At 46.1% G+C, this 24,864-nt stretch overlaps 1 protein-coding gene and 1 pseudogene across 1 annotated transcript; one reads left to right on the top strand and one right to left on the bottom strand.

The window, feature by feature from the left end:
• The first annotated feature begins 12,117 nt into the window (after positions 1 to 12,117).
• CHCHD2 (coiled-coil-helix-coiled-coil-helix domain containing 2) lies at positions 12,118 to 17,009 on the top strand. The gene is given in 5 exon segments (XM_030795614.1): positions 12,118 to 12,260; positions 14,133 to 14,323; positions 14,326 to 14,381; positions 15,523 to 15,742; positions 16,725 to 17,009. Coding segments are annotated over 5 exon segments (528 nt in total). The 5' UTR covers positions 12,118 to 12,210; the 3' UTR covers positions 16,736 to 17,009.
• An 809-nt stretch (positions 17,010 to 17,818) lies between these two features.
• Positions 17,819 to 17,912, bottom strand: LOC115831085 (annotated as a pseudogene).
• Between the last annotated feature and the right edge of the window lie 6,952 nt (positions 17,913 to 24,864).

The following is a 24,864-nucleotide window of genomic DNA, read 5'->3' as shown; positions in this document are numbered from 1 at the left end:
AATCCTGCACTTTGGAGGTCAGGGTGGTGGATCACTTGAGGTCAGAAGTTGAGACCAGCATGGGCAACATGATGAAACCCCATCTCTACTAAAAAATAAAAATAAAAAATAATAATTATCCAGGGTGGTGGTGGGCGCCTATAATCCCAGGTTCTCGGGAGGCTGAGGCAGGAGAATCACTTGAACCTAAGAGGCGGAGGTTGCAGTGAGCTGAGATCATGCCACTGCACTCCAGCCTGGGCAACAACAGCAAGACTCCAACTCAAAAAACAAAAACAAAAACAGACTCCATCTCAAAAAAAACAAAAAAAAACACAAATGTGGTATGGCAATGAAAATAATTACCGTGTTAAAGTCAGTTTCATAGAAAATAAAAGACCACTCAAATACAATAAGCTATCTTTTTAGATGGGTATAATTATTATTCTTATTTAACAGCTAAAGAAACAGGCTCAGAGAATGTTATCTGATTGGACTGTGTTGCATCTCTGGACAGTGCAGCTGAGATCAGACTTCGTGTGTAACTCCACTAGCCTACCAGGGTGCCTCTCATAAAGGTAAAAAATGTAAATCTGGCCTAATACACAAAGTTACCAGGGCAGCACTGGGTCAATTCTACATACAGTACTTCTATGTTCATAAACAGAAACATTAAGGGAAGGTGAAAATGCTTCAAAAAGGCGACTGGACACCAGCACTCTTGCTTACTGCCTTTGGGCCCTTCTTTAAGGCCAACAGTGACCTGAAATTATTGACTGACTTTTCCAATCTACTGGAGAAAATGGTACCAAGGTCACCAACATCAGACAAATTCACTCGAGGACCTATCTATGTGCTTTGAAGACAAAACTGCTTTTGTAAAGGACACTGTATTTCAGAAAAACAATCATATTAACAAGTAATAACACTAAAATGCTGATGTGTTGAATGCTACTTTAGAAAAACAGGTTCAAACTAGGAAAAAAATTTCCGACAGAAAACTATGTATCAATTATCTAGCTAGCTAGCTAGCTAGAGACATGGTCTCATTTTATTGCTCAGGATGGAGAGCAGTGGGATGATCATAGCTCACTGCAGCCTTGAGTTGCTGGCCCCAAGTGATCCTCCTGCCTCAGCCTCCTAAGTAGCTGGGGCCACAGGTGGACACAGGTACACCTGGCTTTTTTTGTCTGTTTTGTAGAAACAAGGTTTCACTACATTGCCCAGGCTGGTCTCAAACTCTAGAGTCTCGATCTGTCGCCCAGGCTGGGATGCAGTGGTGTGACCTCAGCTCACTGCAACCTCCACCTCCCAGGTTCAAGCAATTCTCCTGTCTCAGCTTCCTGAGTAGCTGGGATTACAGGCTTGTGCCACCACACACAGCTAATTTTTGCGTTTTTTGTAGAGACCAGGTTTCACCACATGGGCCAGGATGGTCTCGAACTCCTGACCTCAGGTGATCCACCCGCCTTGGCCTCCCAAAGTGAGGCGTGAGCCACCACACTTTCTTATGTTATTAAATAGCCTAACCCAGGAAGAGTGCGGTGGCTCACAGCTGTAATCCCAACAACTCTAAAGGCCAAGGTGAAGATCACTTGAACCCAGGACAAAACCGGCCTGGGCAACATAGCGAGACCCCGTCTCTACAAAAACTACAAAGATTAGGCCAGGGGTGCACCGCGCCCGGCTAATTTTTGTAACTTTTGTAGGGACGGGGTTTCGTCATGTTGCCCAAGCCATCCACCCTCCCGCCTCGGCCTCCCAAAATGCTGGGATTACAGGGCCCAGTCAGCCTCATGTTTTCTTTAAGCAGTCCCTCCCTGTTGCACACTTGGATAGTTTTTCTTTTTCTTTTTTAGACAGGGTTTACCTCAGTCTCGCAGGCGGGGTGCTGTAGTGGGAACATAACTCATTGGAGCCATGAACCTTGGAGTTCAAGTAGCTGGGAAGCTGAGGTGGGACTTCAGAGATGGGGTCACGCCATGTTGCCCAGGCTGCTCTTGACTGCCTGGCCTGAAGGGATCCTCCCACCTCCGCCGCGCCTGAACATAGTTCCCTATTTTTGACCAACATAAACACTGTGCTGAGTTGGATTTGTCAGCTACCCTTCTCCAGCAACATACAGGACCTGGCGGGGAGATCCCGGTTACTAGGCTGGACTCCAAGGAGAAGACAGCCCTGCTCCAGGCAATGTACCAGCCACTATGACGTCGTCGAAGGTCCCCCCACCTTCACGCGGAGCCCATCGGAACTCGAGGCGGGGCTGCTGGATCATCCAGGAGCGCCCAGACGCGGGCAGGTGGCGCCGGTGGCCACTAAGCCTGGGCAGTATGGAGCGGCCGCAGAGCGGGCGCTTCCACGTCTGCAGGCTCTGGCCGGCCGCCGCACCCATAAGCTACGAGGAGGAGCTTTACGACTGCCTGGACTACTACTACCTGCGGACTTCCCGGCCTGCGGGGCCGGGCGCAGCAAGGGCCGGACTCGGCGCGAGCAGGCGCTGCGCACCAACCGCCTGCGCCTGGCGGGCACGAGCGCAAGGTCGCGCAGAAGCTCCTCAATGGCCAGCGCAAGCGCCGCCAGCGCCAGCTGCAACCCAGGCTGCGCACTCGCCTCACTGAGCCTGGGTACGTGCGCCAACACCTCCCCCAACCAGGGCCCGCGGACCCTGGGAGCGTCCCCCCACGCGCCGCGCTGCTCGCCTGGGCAGAGTCGGCTACCTCTGAGGGAACTGCGTTAGGGAACTGTACCCGCCAGCTTGTGAAGAGGCCGTTGCATAGCATTAAAGCCTGTGGAACTTATAGGTGGGTAGAAGGGGCTAGGAAACGAAGAAAACATCTTTTTAAATATAAGCAATCGATGGCTGGGTGCAGTGGCTCACGCCTGTATCCCAGCACTTTGGGAGGCCGAGGCGGGCAGATCACGGGTCAGGAGATCGAAACCGTCCTGGCAACATGGTGAAACCCTGTCTCTACAAAATATATATATATTTTATATATATAATATATCATTTATATATATTTATATGTATATATATTTATATGTATATTTTGTGTGTGTGTGTGTGTGTGTATATAATATATATATATATATAATTAGCCGGTCACTGTGGTGCGCGCCTGTAGTCCAGTACTTGGGAGGCTGAAGCAGGGGGAATGGCTTGAACCCGGGAGGTGGAGGTTGCAGTTAGCTGAGATCGTGCCACTGCACTCCAGCCTGGCGACAGAGCGAGACTCCGTCACACACACACCACACCACAAACACTATATATACATATACACATATACATATATAACATATACATATATATACATATACACATATACATATATACACATATAGTATATATATATACGTATATGTGTATATATATGTGCGATCGAGCCTGGGAGGTTGAGGTTACGTGAACCAAGATTGCGCCACTGCTCTCCAGCCTGGGTGACAGAGGGAGACCCTATCTCTAAAAAAATAGATGCAGGTAAGAGCTTTTCTTCCGCGCTCATACCAGACTGAAGAAAGTAATTGGGCTGGGCCCAGTGGCTCAGACCTGTAATTCCAGCCTTTGAGAGGCCCAGGCAGACGTATCACTTTAGCTCAGGATTCCAGACTAGCCTGGTCAACGTGGTGAACCACGTCGCTACAAAATACAAAAATAAGCTGGGCGTGGTGGCGCCTGCATGTAGTCCCGCTACTTGCGTGGCTGAGGCGGCAGATCGCTTGAATCCAGGAGGTCTAGGCTGCAGTGAGCCATGATCTCCCACTTCACTCCAGCCTGGGCGACAGAGTGAGACGCTGTGTCAAAAAAGAAAAACAAAAAAAGTAACTGACCTGTGTTTTGTCTGATTTCCTACAGGATACCGAAGGACCTGTTCGAGTATTTACTGTAACTCCAACTGTAACTTGGTTCTGAGGAGGAGAGAATCCATGTTTGGTCAACAGAACTTCGCTGTCACTTAAGTTTACTGCTTCGATATCTTTTCCTTACTAATTGATTGTTAATTAAGTAGTGCCCAAGTGGATAGCCTTTTTAGGGTTTATTATTAAAGAGAGAGCAAGATGGCATTTTAACTCTCCCGGGTTTCTTTTCAGTTACTGTGGTAACTCTTTCAAGTCCACAAATGATTTGTTTCTTATCTGTAAAGAAAAGGTCACAAAGATAAGCGGAGAGAGACCAAAGATAGGAATATGTGTAAGATTTCTACTAAATTCGGCCGGGCACTGTAGCTCACTCCTGGAATCCCAGCACTTTGGAGGCCGAGGTGGGCAGATCACCTGAGGTCAGGAGTTCAAGACCAACTTGGCAAACATGGCAAAACCCATCTCTACTAAAAATACAAAAATTAGCCGGACATGGTGGTGGGTGCCTGTATCCCAGCTACTCGGGAGCCTGAGTCAGGAGAATTGCTTGAAACTTGGAGGTCAAGGTTGCAGTGAGCCGAGATCATGCCACTGTGCTACAGCCTGGGCAACAGAACAAGACTACATCTCAAAAAAAAAAAAAGGATTTCTACGTAAATGTCATAGACTACTCTAAAGGTTAATATTTGCATATTATAATGTATATTGCACAGCATGCCAACCTCAAATAATCAAAAGGGTCAGAATCTAAAGGGAGTTTATTCATGCACAGAGTTTTAGGAGGGCCAACTGGGAACCACAGATACAAAAGAGTGGAAGTCAGTGTTCCAAGGCTTAGAAGTTTGGGATCACTTACATAGACAAAGTTTAGAGAAGCTTAGCAGAATTAAAGCACCTCTCCGTTTAGTCCAGGTGGTCTTTCTTTCACTCTGTCACCCAGGCTGGAGTGCAGGGGCACAATCGCAGCTCACTTAGCATCCCTAGTAGCTGGGACTACAGGCACACACCAACACCCCAACTAATTTTTGTATTTTTTGTAGAGATGGGGTTTTGCCACATTGCCCAGGTGGTCTCAAACTGCTGGGCTTAAGCAATCCACTCACTTCGGCCTCTCAAGTACTAGGATTCAGGCCATGAGTGACTGTGCCCAGATGAGGTGGTCTTTTTTCCGGGAAAGGTGCGTTTAACCTTCCATACTGAAGATGTAAGTCATAGAGTCTTTTGTGCCATCTGGTGTGAGTTAGGTACAGAACAATAAAGGAGGCAGTTAATCTCTAACAAAGATGAGTGATTGGAAGGAGAGGAGGTCTAGTCTCTGGTCTCTCATAGTCATTTACAGAATGAAAATAATAAGGAAAGAATAAATTATAATTTAAGAACCAGAAGTTACGAACATGCTATGTAACTCAATCAGGGTGTAACTTCCCCCTTCGTGTGATAAATTTATATGGGGTCCTGAAACTTTTTTTTATAGTTGGTAGGTTCTCCACACTGTTGATCCCACAACAATTTTTCTAGGTAGATGCTGCTATCCACATTTTTTTTTTTTTTGAGACAGTGTCTTGCTCTGTCGTCCAAGCTGGAGTGCAGTGGCATGATCTCAGCACACTGCAACCTCTGCTTCCTGGGTTCAAGCAATTCTCCAGACTCAGCCTCCAAGTAGCTGGGATTACAGGTGCCCACAACCATGCCTGGCTAATTTTTGTATTTTTCATAAAGACCAGGTTTCACCTTGTTGGCCAGTCTGGTCTCGAACTCCTGACCTCAGATGATCTACCCGCCTCAGCCTCCCAAAGTGCTGGGATTACAGGCATGAGCCACTGCGCCCAGCCCACGTTTTAGAAAAGGGATTCTAAGGCACAGAGAGTTCAAGTACCTTTCCAAAGATGACACAGCTAATTAGATAGCAGACCAGGTGGCCTGACCCCAGGACTTTTGCCTTTGGCCTCTATACTACCTTGTTGAGCACAGCAGTAAATATTTCATATGTGGTTTATCCAGAATTTTCCTGTTGATTGTGGTAAACCATGTTTTGTTCTTTTGAGACAGGGGCAAGCTCTGTTGCCCAGGCTTCTGGTGTGCAGTGGCACAAACACCAGCCTCAACCTCTTGGGCCTAGACAATCCATTTCAGCCTCCCAAAGCGCTGGGATTACAGGAATGAGCCATCATGCCTGGCCTTACACTATATTTTAATGCTTTTTTGAAAATGGAAACTTTTACAGGCAATTCACTTCCTTCAAACTAATGATAAGGAAATAATGCTGTTCTGTTTTGTTTTGTTTTTACATGTTTTTTTGTTTGTTTGTTTCTTTTTTGAGACAGGGTCTTGCTCTGTTGCCCAGGCTGGAGTGTGGTGGTGCAATCATGGCTCACTTCAGCCTTGACCTCCCAGGCTCAAGCAATCCTTCCCCTCAGCCTCCCAAGTAGCTGGGACTGCAAGTGCATGCTACCACACTTAGCTAATTTTTGTATTTTTTGTAGAGACATGTTTTCACCATGTTGCCGAGGCTGGTCTCAAACTCCTGGGTTCAGCTATCCTCCACCCTCAGCCTCCCAAAGTGCTAGGATTACAGACGTGAGCCACTGTGCCTGGCTGATGCTGTTCTTTTCAAATGCATATGCTGGTTTTTTATGTTTTTTTGTTTTGTTTTGTTTTGTTTTTGAGATGGGGTCTCTGTCTCCCAGGCTGGAGTGCAGTGGTGCAATCTCTGCTCCAGCAGGCTGGTCTCAAACTCCTGACCTCAGATGTTCTTCCCACCTCAATATCCCAAAGTGCTGAGATTACAGGTGTGATCAACTGCACCTGGTGATTTTGCTCATTTAGATAGTAGAAATTTTTAATTTAAAAAAAAAATTTGTTGAGCTGGAGTGCAGTAGCGTGATCTCGGCTCACTGCAACCTCTGCCTACCAGTTCAGGTGATTCTCCTGCCTCAGCCTCTCAAGTAGCTGGGACTACAGGTGCATGCCACCACACCCAGGTAATTTTTGTATTTTTAGTAGAGATGGGGTTTCACCATGTTGGCAAGATAATCTCGATCTCTTGACTCTGTGATCCATCTTCCTCGCCTCCCAAAGTGCTGGGATTACAGGCATGAGCAACCGCCCCTGGCCAAAAAAAATTTTTTTTTGAGACAGAGTCTCACTGTCCCACAGGCTAGAGTACCGTGCACAGTCACAGCTCACTGCAGCCTCAACTTCCTGGACTCAAGTGATTCTCCCACCATAGTCTCCCAAGTATCTGAGACCACAGGTAGACACCACCACACCCGGCTAATTTTTTTTATATTTTGTAGAGCAGGGGTTTTGCCATGTTGCCCAGGCTGGTCTCAAACTCCTGGGCTCAAGCGATCTTCCAGACTCGGCCTCCCAAAGTGCTGGGATTGCAGGCATGAGCCACTGCACCTGGCCTTTTTAATTAAAGTTAAATTATAAATGTGGTCACTGTAGGAAATATGTGTATTATCTACTGCTATGTAACAAATTACTCCAAACCTAGTGGCTTAAAATAAATACTTACGGCTGGGGACAGTGGCTCATGCCTGTAATTCCAACACTTTGGGAGGCCGAGGTGGGCAGATCACAAGTCCAGAAGTTCAAGACCAGCCTGGGCAACATCATGAGATTCCATCTCTACAGAAATGCAAAAATTAGCCAGGCATGGTGGTGCACACCTGTGATCCCAGCTACTCAGGAGGCTGATGCAGGAGAATCACTTGAGCCTGGGGGGCAGAGGTTGTAGTGAGCCAAGATCATACCACTGCACTCCAGCCTGGGTGACAGAGTGAGAGACTGTCTCAAAAATAAATAAATATACAAAAATACTTAGATCTCCATTTCTGTGGGTCAGGAATTCAGGAGTGACATACCTGGGTCATTTGGGCTCGGTGTCTCATGACATTGCAGTCAAGCTGTCGACTGAGACTGCAGTCACCTAAAGCTGTTTTCAAGGTGGCTCACTTAACATGACTGCTGACCTGAGGCCTCACTTCCTGTCACATGAGCCTCTCTACAGGCTGCTTAGGTGTCATGGTGTGACAGCTGGCTTTCCCAAGTGAGTAATCAAAGAGTGAACAAGGAGGAAGCCACAGTACCTTTTATTATGTAGTTTGCAAAGTTGCAAACCATCACTTTTGCTTTTTCCTATCTGTCAGAAGGGAATCAGGTAACCCAGCCTACACTCAAGGGGATAGGGACTGGGCTCCACCTTTTGAAAAGAACATCAAAGAATTTGTGGACATATTTTAAACTACCATGCTATGTTTAATTATGGCAAGTATGGTCACTGTAGAAAAACTGGAAAATAGGGACAAGCAAAAAAAAAAGTCACTTATAATTCCATGACTCAATGGATGATATTACTAGTTGGGTATATATAATTCCAATATTCAAAATATATATTTACTTTCTCAAACTATAAACACACTGTGTACTATCGTGTAATCTGCTCTTTCACACAATGTATTGTATGTATTGTAAAAATACCTTTCATGTCAAATATTCTTTCCTTTTTTTTTTTCTTGAGATGGAGTTTCCTTCTTGTCGCCCAGGCTGGAGTGCAATGGTGCAATCTCTACTCGCTGCAACCTCCGCCTCCCAGGTTCAAGCAATTCTCCTGCCTCAGCCTCCCAAGTAGCTGGGATTACAAGCATGAGCCACCACACCCAGCTAATTTTTTGTATTATTTAGTAGAGATGGGGTTTCACCATGTTGGCCAGGCTAGTCTCAAACTCCTGACCTCAAGTGATCCACCCACCTCAGCTCCCCAAAGTGCTGGGATTACAGGTTTGATCCACCATGCCCAGCCCCTCATAACATTTTTTAATGGCTGCATACATTTCATCATATGTATGTATCATAACTTATTTAACAAATTATATTATAGGACACTTAGGTTGTTTACAAATTTTTCCTGTTTTACACATTTTAAATGAACATCCCTACAACACATTTATTTGTACAATCATGACTGTTTCTTAAATTCCTAGAAGTAAAATTTCTGGAGTACAGTTTGCATAATTTTAAAACTTCAAACACCTGTTACCTAATTTGAGCAGAATGTTTACTACAATATTCAAGAGTCCATTTGGCCAGTGTCATATCTATGATAAAACCTGCAAAAGTTCAGATATTAATAACTATAAGTAAATTTGTTGAGAGTGACTGAATCACTATGGAATGAGAAGTTGCTATAGAAATTTTACTAAAGAGCAAATTAGCCAGGTACAGTGACTCACAGTTGTAATTCTAGCACTTTGGGAGGCCGAGGCGGGTGGATCACTTGAGGTCAGGAATTTGAGACCAGCCTAACCAACATAGTGAAACCCCATCTCTACTAAAAATACAAAATTAGTCAGGTATGGTGGTGCACACCTGTAATCCCAGCTACTTGGGAGGCTGAGGCAGGAGAATTGCTTCAACCTGTGAGGCAGAGGTTGCAGCAAGCCAAGATTGCACCTGGGCAACAAGAGCGAAACTCTGTCTCAAAAAAACAGAGTGAACTTCACACATCTGTCTCAGCAAACTATAAATGATATGTAGCAGAATTCTGGTATTTTCAATTCTGAATTTCTTGTTCTTTGTTTTAATTAACTTTTTCTTAATTTGGTTTTTGGACAGAATACATTAACTGCTTCAACATCCAAAAGCTACTGACTGCCCCCCAACCACAGACACCCAGTCCCACTGCCTGAAGGCAACCAGTGTTATCAACTTCAGATATTTTATGCATATACAATATGGTCTTTTCTGTTTTACACAAATAATAGCACACTGTACTCAATTCTACCCCTTGCTTTTTTTTATCACTTGTAGTTTATTTTGGAAATCATTTCACGTCAACATACAGGGAAGATTCCTCATTTTTTTTTATAGTTGCATATTATGTGAATGTGCTTTTTTTTTTTTTGAGACGGAGTCTTGCTGTGTCACCCAGGCTGGAATGCAGTGGTGCAATCTTGGCTCACTGCAACCTCCACCTCCTGGGATCACGCCATTCTCCTGCCTCAGCCTCCCGAGTAGCTGGGACTACAGGCATGTGCCACCGCACCCGGCTAATTTTTGTATTTTTACTAGAGACGGTTTCACCATGTTAGCCAGGATGGTCTCGATCTGTTGACCTTGTGATCTGCCCACCTCGGACTCCCAAAGTGCTGGGATTAGAGGCGTGAGCCACCACGCCCAGCCTGCCATTATTTTTTTAACCAATATTCTATTGGCAGGAATTTAGGTTTTCTCCAATCCCTTACCAACACAAAATAACTTTGTATGAATATCTAATAGTCTTTAAATTTAGGAATGAATGACTTAGCCACGTTTGAGTAAAATGGTGCCTGTTCTGGTCTGGATTCCTTTCTGTCTTGAACTGTCCAAAGTTCTCCTCATTCTAAACCCTTCTTGTGCCAGAATGTATCCTTTATAAGACTCCTTTTCTTCATCTCTGCTTATGAATTATCTAAAAGCAAGTAAAAAGTCTTATTATTTGTAAAGCATTCATTCCTTTAAGAAGTTATGTAAAATAAAGCTTTGTTTTTTACAAAAGGTTTTTGTATAATTCACCCTTTTTATTGTTAGAAATCTTTTTATTTCAATACTTTTGGAGGAACAGGTGGTGTTTGGTTACATGGAAAAGTTCTTTAGTGGTGATTTCTGAGGTTTTGATGCACCCATCACCCGAGCAGTGTACACCGTACTCAACAGTGTAGTCTTTTATCCCTTACCCCCAGCACATCCCTCCAAATCCCCAGAGCCCATTATATCATTCTTTTGCCTTTGCATCCTCTTAGCTTAGCTCCCACGTTATTCACCCTTTAGTTCCAAGTACGTTCTGCTGTTGCTGGGACACGGGAAGGCTGTTTTAAACTCTACTTCCTCTGGTGGAAGGGAGAAATTTCTGATTGACATCAAGCAGAAATGGGGGTTCCAGCTCCGCTTCCTCTCCTCAATAAACCTCACTCCAGCTGCAAGGGACTTTCCCATGGGCCCATTATGAAATGCCACTAGCCAAATTTCCCCTTATTTTAGCGATGTTTAATGTAACTGTTGAAAGCATTTCAGGCTGGGCCTGGTGGCTTATGCCTGTAATCCCAGCACTTGCAGGCTGAGGTAGATGGATCACCTGAGGTCAAGAGCTCGAGACCAGCCTGACCAACATGGTGAAACACTGTTTCTACTAAAATAAAAATTAGCCAGGCGGGTTGACGTGCGGCTGTAATCCCAACTACTCGGAAGACTGAGGCAGGAGAATCGCTTGAATCCGGGAGGCGGAGGCTGCAGTGGGCTGAGAACGCGCCACTGCACTCCAGCCTGGGCGACAGAGCCAGACTCCGTCTAAAAAAAAAAAAAAAAATGCATTTCACATCAAGTATCACTAAAGCACAGATCCTTGGGGCCTTTGCAATTGCTGTTCTCTCTTCCTGTAATGTTCTTATTTTCATAAACACATGGCTTGCTTCCCCACCTCTTCAAGGGCTCCGTTCAAATGACCCCCCACCTTGCATAACCTCTAATTTCCAGTCTCCTTCCTCGCTTTTCACGTCACCACCACCTGATTTACGTAGGCGTTTGTGTTTCCCCTCCTTGAAACTTAACTTCGTGAAGGTAGAATCTTATCTGGTTTGGTGCAGTATCTCCAGAACCTAGCTAGACACCCAGTAAATTTTTGTTGAATTTACCAGTGTATGGTTACTATCCCAATTCTGGACACAAATTCTATAATACATATGAAAAGGAGCTGAAAATATATAGTAATACATAAATGTAAAACATTATTGCTGCCTGAATTTAACTTTTGCTGACTGGATCCACAGACAAGAAAGAGAAATACCAAATACAACTAACTCAACTCTTTATTTTTGACGAAACCGATGTCTTTCATTCAGTTCATACTACGCGTCCACATTGTGCCTCCAAAATATTTGCCCTTATAACTGAATGCTCAGAAAGGCTAAGCAATCTGCCCAAGATCCCCTGGCAATCCAGCCAGAGATGTGAGTCACTCTTAAGGTTGGATTTAATACAAATGTTTGAAGGACGCAGCGACGGTCCAGCTGCCCCAGGGAAGCAAAATGCTAAGTGCTCTCATGCGGGGACCGGAGGACAAGGTTAGCGGACCAACCACAGGAACTTCCGGGTTTTAAAGCTCCTGGCGCCAAGTTCAGGGCGTTGGCCGCGAAGGACGAGGCGTCCCCGTGACGTCCTGCTCTTCCAATGACCTTCAGGCCTGCGGAGACGCCGGAGAACGGAAGTTCTCTGCCTGTGTGCTGGTTGGTTGCGCGTTGAGGCCAGCCCCGCCTCCCACCTTCCGGTCTTCTCAGAAGTCGCTTGGCTCTTCGCTGGTTGTCACCCGTCTGGAGGCCTAGCCGTCGCGTACCTAGGATGCCGCGTGGAAGCCGAAGCCGCACCTCCCGCATGGCCCCTCCGGCCAGGTGAGACCATCGCAGGGTTTGAGACCAAAGCGCGGCCGTCCGGACCTTACTGGCGCAATGACGCAGAGGGAGGCCGCGGGCGGGGGCGAACCGAGGTCGGCTGCGGCGTGGGCTCGCCTCAGCCAGGCGGGGGTAGATTGAATGTAAAGCGTATGTTAGGGGAGTGTGGGGAGAGAATTCACTTACGGAAAAAGTTTCCTATCCAAACAACGGGAAAGGCATAACGTTATGGCCCGGTGGTAGGAAGGCATAAATTTTGACCTAGCCTGATGTCGGGGAAAAGAGCACCCAAGAAAATAATCCGGAAATGGTCAGAGGGAGCGTGATACATATGAAGATTTTTAAATACTTGTAGGACATAATTAGTCTTTTGTTATTTGAGAAGGGGTTTCGAAATTGTTGAAAGCATCTGAACGTTGAACAGATGAGGAATAGATGAAGTTGCTTTTGGTGTAATAGTTCAGACGAGTCACTTTGGCCAGTCTTGTTTTGTAATGTGTAAAATGAAGGAATTAGACTAGACTATTTCCCCAGTTGACCATCTTTAGGTCTTAATTAGAATGTTTATTTATTTATATTTTGAGTCAGAGTCTAACTCAGGCTGTAGTGCAGTGACGTAATCATGGCTAACTGCAGCCTTGACTTCCTGGGCTCAAGCTATTCTCTCACCTCAGCCTCCAGAGTAGCTGGGACTACAGGCATGCGCCACCTGTGCACCACACCTGGCGACTTTATTCTATTTTATATTTTAGTTGAGACAGGGTCTCATTATGTGACCCTGGCTGGTCTCAAAGTCCTGGCCTCAAATAATCCTTTTGCCTCCACTTCCCTAATCACTGGGATTACAGGCAAGAGCCACCACTCCGCAGCCTATGTTGATTATTTGATCCCTCAATAAAATGTAAACTCCATGAATGCAGAGATTTTTGTCTCTTGTTCACAGTTACATTACCAGCGCCTTGTAGTTACCTAATACTTGAATGAATGAATCCTGTAAGAATCTAACTTTTAGTAGTCTATATTTCTTATGACATGTTGGATATGTCTTTAAAGATACTGTGGGCTATGCGAATACATGGAAATGGTTGCAAAGAAGCAGAAAAAATTAGTATGTCCTAGGCTATTACTATTATAAGAAAAGATTAAGTGGCTGGGCGTGGTGGCTCACACCTGTAATCCCAACACTTTGGGAGGCCGAGGCAGGTGGATCACTTGAGGTCAGGAGTTCGAGACCAGCCTGGCCAACATGGTGAAACTCCATCTCTACTAGAAATAAAAAATTAGCCAGATGTGGTGGTGCGCGCCTGTAATCCCAGCTACTTGGGAATCGAAGGCAGGAGAATCGCTTGAACCCAGGAGGCAGAGGTTGCAGTGAGATAGGATCGTGACACTGCACTCCAGCCTGGGTGTCAGAGTGAGGCCCTGTCTCAAAAAAAAAAAAAAATTAGGCCACGCGCGGTGGCTCACGCCTGTAATCCCAGCACTTTGGGAGCCCGAGGCGGGTGGATCACCTGAGGTCAGGAGCTTGAGACCAGCCATGGTCACCATAGTGAAACCTCGTCTCTACTAAAAATACAAAAATTAGCCGGACGTGGGGGCAGGTGCCTGTAATCCCAGCTGCTCGGAAGGTGGAGGCAAGAGAATCTCTTGAGTCTGGGAGGCGGAGGTTGCAATGAGCTGAGATTGCACCAGCCTGGGCAACAAGAGCGAAGCTCCATCTCAAAAAAAAAAAAATCGAAGGGTTAAAATGATGTAAATAATTTGAAATGAAAATCTTGAGGTCCATTTTAATATGTAAGTTATTTTAAGTTGACAATTTCCAAAACTGGTTGGAATTGGGAACTTGATATGTTTTTTTCTTTTCTTTCACAGCCGGGCCCCTCAGATGAGAGCTACACCCAGGCCAGCACCAGTCGCTCAGCCACCAGCAGCGGCACCCCCATCTGCAGTTGGCTCTTCTGCTGCTGTGCCCCGGCAGCCTGGTCTGATGGCCCAAATGGCAACCACTGCAGCTGGCGTGGCTGTGGGCTCTGCTGTGGGGCACACATTGGGTCACGCTATTACTGGGGCTTCAGTGGAGGAAGTAATGCTGAGCCTGCGAGACCTGACATCACTTACCAGGTGGGAATTTAGGCAGCATTTCCCTTCCATGGATGGATTTTATGAGAAAACCCAGACGTTTGTAAGTTCCTTATGTGTAGGAATTGTCTTTGATTTTAGAACCCACTGTGCTGTTAATAGACAATGGGTTTTAAAGCCACATTTGGCCATTGAGTTATTGCCTTAGGCCAGCACCAACAAGTACTGTACAAATTGTATTTCTTCCCAAGGAGTAGTCTTAGACAACAGCCCACTTGACTCACTGTAAAACAACCACTTTTCCCTTTGAATATTTCATCCCAGTGACACTTCCTGCTAATCCTGTCTTGATCTTAGTTAACAAATCAAAAATCTCACATAGCTCTGTGCTCTTATACGTGATGTTTGCCATTACCCATCTTTCTGATGTGTGTGGGTTTTCTAGTCTAATGAGCATAGGTGTGTATACTCTTGTTTTTTCGGTGTGCTTGAAACTGCTCCATCCATTTTTCTATAATAGTACCATTTTTCCTCCCTGAAGCTTCAGTAAACCATTTAGTCTTGATAACAAGATAACAATTCCACTTTATTTGCATCTTTATTTATGAATCTTTCTGGTTGTAATTGGAATTTTGTTAAAACTGTTGGCTTTCAGCTTTTAAATATTTTCACTTTTGGCTGGGCACAGAGGCTCATGCCTATAATCCCAGCACATTGGGAGGCTGAAGTGAGGGGATTACTTGAGCCCAGAAGTTTGAGACCAGGCTGGGCAGCATAGCGCAACCCTGTCTTTACAAAAAATATTTATTTAAATTCTTCTTTTTTGGAGGTGGAGTCTCGCTCTGTCGTCCAGGCTCTACCGCCCGGGTTCAAGCGATTCTCCTGCCTCAGCCTACTGAGTAGCTGGGATTACAGGCGCCTGCCACCACGCCCGGCTAAATTTTTGTATTTTTAGTAGGGACAGGGTTTCACCATATTGGCCAGGCTGGTCTCAAACTCCTGACCTCAAGTGATTCACCCTCCTCGGCCTCCCAAAGTGTTGGAATTACAGGCGTGAGCCACCACGTTTGTCCTAAAATATTTTTTAAGTAAATGAAGATTTAAATGTTTTCATTTTCCATGTTAATAGATGGAAACTTTAATTTGCATCTGGTGCTAGTTCCATTTTCCGTTAACCTCAAAGAGGATGGATACTCTTCATTGTCTAGGCATAGGTATGATTTTCTTTCTCAGCAATGTTGAATGTTTCGCCTTCGCAGGAGCCTCAGGAACCCAGCCAGCACAGCAGCAGCAGCCTTGCTTCTATGAGATCAAACAGTTTCTGGAGTGTGCCCAGAACCAGGGTGACATCAAGCTCTGTGAGGGTTTCAATGAGGTGCTGAAACAGTGCCGACTTGCAAACGGTAGGTGATTTGTCCAATTTACATCTGCTTAATTCACAGTGGAATTCCTGGATCCTGTAGAGCTTAGGGGAATCTGTGTTTAATAAATTAATAAATTAGAGAAGACTGTTGAAATTTCTCTAGAATTAACTCCTAACAACTGAACCAGAGGTTTCTAGTCATTTTTATGAGTAATTTTCTGAATTTTCTTCCTTTAGAAGGTATAGGCCAGACACAGTGGCTCACGCTTGTAATCCCAGCACTTTGGGAGGCCAAGACCGGTGGATCACCTGGTGTCGGGAGTTTGAGGCCAGCCTGGCCACATGGCAAAACCCCATCTGTACTAAAAATACAAAAAATTAGCTGGGTGTGGTGGCAGGTACCTGTACTCCCAGCTACTCAGGAGGCTGAGGCAGGAGAATTGCTTGAACCTGGGAGGCAGAGGTTGCAGTGAGCCAAGATCCCGCCACTGCACTCCAGCCTGGGCAACAGTGGGGAGACTCCGTCTCAAATTTAAAAGAAAAAAAAAAAGAAGGTATAAATCAGTATGCCAGATCTTACTGTGATAACTGGATGTAAGTGACCTTCTAGCCTTAAGGCTGTGAATATAAGATTAGATTCTTTTTTCACCAAAATCCAGGAATAGACAAAAAGACTGATACCTGGTATCTGTACCTCATTGAGTGAAAGGAGTTAATTAAGTTCCTCAGGGGAACTCTTGAGATGTAGGGTGTCTTGTTAGTTGTAGGATGCCTTCAGTAGCTTACAAACAAAACCATAACCTTCGTGGAACCCAGCACTCTGGAAGGCCAAGGTGGGAGGATTGCTTGAGTCCAGGAGTTCGAGACCAGCCTGGGCAACATAGCAAGACCTCATCTCTATTTTTTATCAAAAAAAAAAAAAAGCCTTGGCCTTTTGTCGTGGCTTTCATAATTTGGAAGGCGTCTGTTTTATTGAGTTTATGAAGCTAGCACTCTTCTAACTTAATCTTTTCTGTTTGCAGGATTGGCCTAATGAAGAAGTTCAACCTGGAGAGATGGAAAATCAGCTCTCATAACTAAGTTAATTTAGTATAAAAATAGAATTGATAGTGAGGGTATAAAGTGTAACCATCAGTTAAACCTCTCCTGTCATTCCTAGCTTCCTTGCTTCAGAATTGAAATGGAATGGGGGGTGTCCCTACTCTGTAGAATCTGGGACTGGGCAAATGTTTGTGTGGCTCCTTAAACTAGCTGTTATGATTTTATTCTTTGTGAGTTAATTAGAATAAAGTCATTTTCTTCCAAGATATGGTTCATTTAGTCTGTAGTCTCTGGTTATGAAATTAGCATCCTCCCAGATCTGACAGCTCCCTGACGGGTTATATAAGGAGTAGCTCACTTGCAAACATAACATGCTGCTCAATTCAAAGGTTGTAGGTGCTGTGGGTATGGAGTTACGTAAGCTGAGCAGTAGCAGGAAACTCTGCTTAAAATATTGTTTAAAGCTGTGCATGCTGGCACGTGCCTGTAATCCCAGCTACTTGGGAGACAGCGGGAGAATCGCTTGAACCCGGGAGGCGGAGGTTGCAGTGAACTGAGACCATGCCACTGCACTCACTGACAGAGCAAGACTGTCTCAAGAAAAAACAAAATATATTGTTTTAATCAGTGAATAAAGGAAACAGGAATAGGTCTATTTGGGGTGGGTTCCCTATGGCTAGGTCAGCGCTGCGTGTCACTATTCCTCTACTGTTTCCAAGCAAGCTTGTGCAATCCACCTTTTGTTCTGTTTTCTTTTGCTTTAGGCTTTTAGCAGCCTGGAGTCATAGTTTCTGTCACTAGTGATAAGTGGAAAAGAGGGATGAGGAAGGGGTTTTACTGGCCTAACCATAAACTGTAACTAAACCCATGACTATATTCTCTCCCTTGGATGCCCCTGATTGAAGATAAAAAACCATTCTTAATATATGCAGTTCCCCTGAAGGTGCTTTTCCTCTGCTTAAGGTGTTGTAGTCTCCTCTTCCTAAAACACTCAGGCTAACTGCCATCCCCCACTCCGTGCTAGGGAAGAACTTTAAGAGGATGGAATTCAATTTGGAGTAGGCCACTTTTTTCATGTCAGTTGGGTAATGTGTCAATGCAACCAGTTTTGAGGGAGGCACACTTCATGAGCATGAAAACCCAATCATCACGCTTAACTACAAAAGGGTCAGCAGGTTTTTGTTTTTTTTTTTTTAAAGTGAGCAGCAGAGATGGTTTCACTATGTTGACCAGGCTGGTACAGAACACCTGACCTCAGGTGATCTGCCAGCCTCAGCATCCCAAAGTGCTGGGATTGTAGGCATCAACCATCACACCTGGCCTCCGTAGGTTCTGTTTTCTGATTTTTTTTTCTGAGTTTCAGAGCCCTACATCACTGCGAGGTGAGTGAGATGCTGGTGATTGAGGGAATTAGCCAGTTGCTGTCTCGCCTCCTATCAGCTGTGTTCCTGGAGTGCCTAAACATTCAGTTCCTGAAAGAGGCTGTCTTTCAGAAAGGGGCTCAGCACAGTTCACTCCTGGCCATTCCCCCGCCATATTCCCTCCTGGGTTTATAGAAGACACTTGCTCATTTTCCTGGAGGCTCGGGACGTCCTTGAGTCTGTAGTGTTAATGCTCAGATGTCCCTCGTGTCCAGGTGTAGTGGTGATTCAAGTAAATTGAATCAAAGAAAAATGATGAAATGCAAGCATGACTGGCCAGGCCTCTCCCTGGTAGGAGTCATTGCTACAAGGAGAAAGGTGTGGAATAATCCTCTAGGTGCACTGGCCTTTTGCCCTAAGGTCAGAAAGGATTTTGTGATGCATTCATTGATTGTCCAGTCGGCACTCTAATTCCCTGAGTTCGGTGTCCATGGATTCAGTCAGTCGAGGATTGAGAATATTTGAAGTCTGTGCAACAAAGTGAGATCCCTACAAAAATAAATCAGCCAGGTGCAGTAGCATGCACTTGTAGTCCCAGCCACTAGGGAGGCCGAGGTGGGGGGATTGCAGAAGCCCAGTCCAAGTTGCAGTGATCTATGATCACACCACTGAACTCCAGCCCAGAGTGAGACCCTGTCTCAAAATAATTTTTTGAAAAAATTCATGGTCATTTCTGTAGGAAACATGTAGACTATTTTCCTTGTCATTCCCTAAATAATAGTGTAACAACTATTTATATCCTGTTTACATTATACTAGGTATTATAAGTAATCTAGAGATGATTTAAAGTATACAGCAGGATATGCATAGGTTATATGCAAATAATGTGGCATTTTATGTAAGGGACGTGAGCATCCATGGATTTTTGTTATCCATAGGAGCCTTGGAACCAATCACCTGAAGATACCTTACAAATCAGCAAGAGTCAAATCTGTAGCTTAGAAATGTGAGGGAGAAAATAGGTTTTTAACAGTAAATTAGGCCAGGCACAGTGGCTCATGCCTGTAATCCCAGCACGTTGGGAGGCTGAGGAGGGTGGATCACCTGAGTTCAGGAGTTCGAGACCAGCCTAGCTAACATGGTGAAATCTCATCTTTACTAAAATACAAAATTAGCAGGGCATGGTGGTGGGTGCCTGTAATCCCAGCTACTTGGGAGGCTGAAACAGGGGAATTGCTTGAACCTGGGAAGCAGAGGTTGCAGTGAGATGAGATTGCGCCACTGCACTCCAGCCTGGGCGACAGAGCAGGACTGTCTCAAGAAAAAAAATTAGCCAGGCTTGGTGGCGCACGCCTGTAGTCTCAGCTACTCAGGCTGAGGCAAGGAGAATTGCTTGAACCCTGGATGCAGTGAGCCAGGATCGTGCTACTGCACTCCAGTCTGGGTGACAGAGTGAGACTCTTCTCTCAAAAAAGAAAAAAAAACAAATTAGACCTGGCACAGTGGCTCACGCCTGTGATCCCAGCACTTTGGGAGGCCGAGGTGGGCAGATAACCTGAGGTCAGGAGTTCAAGACCAGCCTGGCTAACATGGTGAAACCCCATCTCTACTAAAATAAAAATAAATTAGCAAGGTGTGGTGACGCACGCCTGTAATCCCAGCTACTCGGGACGCTGAGCAGGAGAATTGCATGAACCCGGGAAGGCAGAGGTTACAGTGAGCCAAGATTGTGCCATTGCATTCCAGCCTGGCCTACAAGAGCGAAACTCCGTCTCAAAAAAAAGAAAAACAATTGCTGGCCATGGTGTTGCCCACTTGTGGTCTCAGCTATTCAGGAGCCTGAGGCGAGAGGATCTCTTGAGTCCAAGAGGTCAAGGCTGTAGTGAGTCATGTTTGCACCGCTGCACTGCAGCCTGGGCAACAGAGCAAGCCCTGTATAAAAAGCAAAAAAAAAACAAAAGAAAACAGTAAGTTTAAGAGTTCCAAGTATTTAAAACCTTGCAGAATTTGTGTTTCAATGTGTTGCATTTCAGTAAGTTGGAGGCTTTTATGCTTAGTACTCATTCCCTGAAGTCTTTTTCAGCTCTTTTTTATGTAAACAATTCAAGAAAAACTTTCCCCAAAGTGAAAGAAATAGATGGTCAGCATTATTATTTTTTTTTATTTTTGGGATGGAGTCTAGCATTATTATTATTATTATTATTATTATTATTATTATTGAGATGGAGTCTAGCTCTGTCGCCAGGCTGGAGTTCAGTGGTGCGATCTCGGCTTACTGCAGTGCCTCCCGGGTTCAAGCAATTCACCTGTCTCAGCCTCCTGAGTAGTTGGGATTACAGGCATGTGCCACTGTGCCCAGTTAATTTTTGTATTTTTAGTAGAGACAGGGTTTCACCATGTTGGACAGGATGGTCTCGATCTCCTGATCTCCTGATCTCATGATCCGCCCACCTCGGCCTCCCAAAGTGCTGGGATTACAGATGTGAGCCACCGCACCCAGCCAGATGGTCAGCATTATAAGGAAATGCTGGCACCCACAACATCCGGGGTTAATCTAGGCTCTCCGACTCACCTACTTGGCAACCTTGACCAAGTCACAATCTCTCTAAAATTGGCTTAATACCAGGGTTTTGTCCAAGTGAAACTGTATGAAGTGCTTTGTAAAATGTGTATCAATTACGTATCTGTGTTGAGTGTGGTTTCTCACGCCTGTAATCCAAGCACTTTGGGAGGACCAAAACAGGAGGATTGCTTAAGCCCAGAACTTTGAGACCAGTCTAGGCAACATCGTGAGACTCCTATCTCTTGTTATTTTATTTTTTATTTTTTATTTTTTTTGAGGCAGAGTCTTGCTGTGTCACCCAGGCTGGAGTGCAGTGGCGTGATCTCGGCTCACTGCAACCTCTGCCTCCCGGGTTCAAGCGATTCTCCTGCTTCAACGTCCAGAGTACTTGGGACTACAGGCACCCACCACCACGCCGGACTAATTTTTGTTTTGTTTGTTTGTTTGTTTTTTGAGACGGAGTCTCGCTCTGTTGCCCAGGCTGGAGTGCAGTGGCACAATCTCGGCTCACTGTAAGCTCCACCTCCTGGGTCACGCCATTCTCTTCCCTCAGCCTCCTGAGTAGCTGGGACTACAGGCACCCGCCACCATGCCCGGCTAATTTTTTGTATTTTCAGTAGAGGCGGGGTTTCACCGTGTTAGCCAGGATGGTCTCGATCTCCTGACCTCGTGATCCGCCCGCCTTGGCCTCCCAAAGTGCTGGGATTACAGGTGTGAGCCACAACACCCAGCCTAATTTTTGTCTTTTTAGTAGAGGTGGGGGTTTCACTATGTTGGCCAGGCTGGCCTCGAACTCCTGACCTCAGGTGATCCACCACCTCAGCCTCCCGAAGTGCTGGGATTGCAGGTGTGAGCTACCGCATGCAGCTCCCATCTCTATTTTAAAATTAAAAAATGCCTACAAATTAAAACAGCAGGTGCCATGGCGCGCACCTATAGTCCCAACTACTCGGGAGGCTGAGGCAGGGGAATCACTTGAACTTGGGAGGCAGAGGTTGCAGTGAGACAAGATGTCACCACTGCACTCCACCCTGGCAGCAGAGAGAGACTCCATCTCAAAAAAAAAAAGAAAGAAAGAAAAAAATTAAAAACATATTTGTGAGCTCAGATCATGGGTAAAGCACTGTCTCCCCTACATTCACCTCCTGCCATCAAATTTGGGAATATTAGGAGTTTGGAAAAAGGTAGTTTTAAAATGAGAGGGGAACAATGAAAACTAAGTGTCCACTGTGTGCCTGCATGCTGCGCCAGTGCTGCCGTTTTGTCAACTCCCTGTGAGGTAGAATGATACTGATGAGACCCTGGCAGGAAGTCGCGTGCACCAAGAGACCATATGTTTTTCCTGGCATATGAAATCCTCACAATAGAAACTGCAGGCTGAAATGAAATGGGTAAGAAAGGTTCTTTAAAAATAAAATAGGGCGGGGGTGGTGGCTCACACCTGTAATCCGAGCACTTTAGGAGGCCAAGGCAGGCAGATCATGAGGTCAGGGGTTTGAGACCAGCCTGACCAACGTGGTGAAACCCCGTCTCTACTAAAAACACAAAAATCAGCCGGGTGTGGTGGCGCGTGCCTATAGTCCCAGCTACTCAGGTGGCTGAGGCAGGAGAATCGCTTGAACCCGGGAGGCGGAGGCTGCAGTGAGCCGAGATTACACCACTGCACTCCAGCCTGAGTGACAGAGTGAGACTCTGTCTCAATAATAAATAAATAAATAAAATAATAAAAGTAAAAGGCTGGGCACGGTGGCTCACGCCTGTAATCCCAGCACTTTGGGAGGCTGAGGCAGGCGGATCACGAGGTCAGGAATTCGAGACCAGCCTGGCCGACATGGTGAAACCCCGTCTCTACTAAAACTACAAAAATTAGCTGGGCGTGGTGGGTGTGCCTGTAATCCCAGCTACTCAGGAGGCTAAAGCAGGAGAATCATTTGAACCTGGCGGAGGTTGCAGTGAGCCGAGACCGTGCCACTGCACTCCAGCCTGGGTGACAGAGCAAGACTCTGTCTCATAAAAATAAATAAAACAAATAAATAAAATAATAAAATAAAAGGCCGAGCATGGTGGCTCACGCCTGTAATCCCAGCACTTTGGGGGCCAAGGCGAGTGGATCATCTGAGGTCAGGAGTTCGAGACCAGCCTGGTCAACATGGTGAAATCCTGTCTTTACTAGAAATAAAAAAATTAGCCGGGTGTGGTGGCAAGCATCTGTAATCCCAGGTACTCAGGAGGCTGAGGCAGGAGAATCACTTGAACCTGGAGGCAGAGGTTGCAGTGAGCCGAGATTGCACTATTGCACTCCAGCCTGGGCAACAAGAGTGAGACTCCGTCCCAAAAAAAAAGGGCCAGGCACGGTGGCTCACACCTGTAATCCCAGCACTTTGGGAGGTCAAGGCAGGCGGATCACCTGAGGTCAGGAGTTCGAGACTAGCCTGACCAACATGGAGAAACCCCGTCTCTACTAAAATACAAAATTAGCCAGGTGTGGTGGCACATGCCTGTAATCCCAGCTACTTGGAGGCTGAGGCAGGAGAATTGCTTGAACCCGGGAGGTGGATGTTGCAGTGAGCCGAGATCATGCCATTGCACTCCAGCCTGGGCAACAAAAGCAAAACTCTGTTTCAAAAAAAAAAAAAAAAGAAATACAAAAATTAGCCAGGCATGGTGGCTTTCTCCTTTAATCCCAGCTACTCAGGAGGCTGAGGCAGGAGAATCGCTTGAACCCCAGAGGCAGAGGTTGCAGTGTGCCAAGATTGCACCACTGCACTCCAGCCTGGGCAACAGAGCAAGACTCCATCTCAAAAAAATAAAATAGGCTGAGTGTGGTGGCTCACGCCTGTAGTCTCAACACTTTGGGAGGCCAAGGTGAGCGGATCACCTAGGTCAGGAGTTTGAGACCAGCCTGGCCAACATGGCGAAACCCCATCTGTACTAAAAATACAAAAATTGCTCTGTGTGGTGGTGGGCACCTGTAATCCCAGCTACTTGGGAGGCTGAGGCAGGAGAACCGCTTGAACATGGGAGGCAGAGGTTGCAGTGAGCCAAGATCGTGCCACTGCCCTCCAGCCCAGGCAACAGAGCAAGACTCCGTCTCAATAAAATAAAATAAAACACGTAAATAATTTTAAAAACCCACACATCTGATGTAAGATTAAAGGAAGGTTTTTTCGTTTTGAGACAGGCTTTTTCACCCTGGCTGGAGTGCAGTGGCATGACTTCGGCTCACTGCAACTTCCACTTTCCAGGTTTAAGTGATTTTCCTGTCTCAGCCTCCTGAGTAGCTGGGATTACAGGTGCACACTACCACGCCTAGCTAATTTTTGTATTCTTGGTAGAAATAGGGTTTCGTTATGTTGCCCCGGCTAGTCTCGAACTCCTGACTTCAGGTGATCCACCCGCCTCGGCCTCCCAAAGTGCTGGGATTACAGGCATGAGCTACCGTGCCTGGCCTTAAAGGAAGGTTTTTTAGATGAAATTATGGAGGGTAGATCAGAGGCGGATTCCAGGGGAAGGTCCCTTATTGATTGATTGATTGATTGATTGAGACTGAGTCTCTGTTGCTCAGGCTGGAGTGCAGTGGCATGATCATAGCTCACTGAAGCCTTGACCTCCCAGGCTCAAGTGATCCTCCCCACTAAGCCTCTTGAGTAGCTGGGACCACAGGTGCGTGCCACTACACCTGGCTAATTTTTTAATTTTTTTGTAGAGCCAGGGTCTCACTTTGTTGCCCAGGCTGCTGTCAAACTCTTGGTCTTAAACAATCCTCCTGCCTCAGTCTCCCAAAGCGCTGGGTGTGAGCCACTGCACCCGGCCTCCCTAACCTGTACAGGTCTGCGTTATGTAGCGTGATCATGCACACTGTCCCTGCGACAGCCCGGGCAGTCAGCTGCTGCAGTCGTGCATTGAGAAAGCCTCCAGGGCAGTGCTCTCAGCATACGCGGAAATCAAAATTGCTCCCAGAGAAGCAAGTGCCCTCCGCACAGGCTGGATTTACGTTCTCTGGGCCTGGAGGCCAAGGGAGCTCCAGAGGGGAGATTGATCACTATTACATCCTGTCTGGCCTGGTCTCAGGCCACCCAAGCTTCCCTCACCCTCCACTAGAGGTCCCCCACTCCCGCCCGGAGACTCGGCTCCATGCCGTGTCCCTGCAGAGCCTTGGCCTCCCTCCCGGGTTTGCAGTTGTGATTTATTTTTGGC

The sequence above is a fragment of the Nomascus leucogenys genome, chromosome 17 (assembly GCF_006542625.1).
Source record: "Nomascus leucogenys isolate Asia chromosome 17, Asia_NLE_v1, whole genome shotgun sequence".
NCBI classification, from domain to species: Eukaryota; Metazoa; Chordata; class Mammalia; order Primates; family Hylobatidae; genus Nomascus; species Nomascus leucogenys.
Note: the sequence above shows the minus strand (reverse complement) of the source record. Positions and strands in the feature narration are given on the sequence as shown.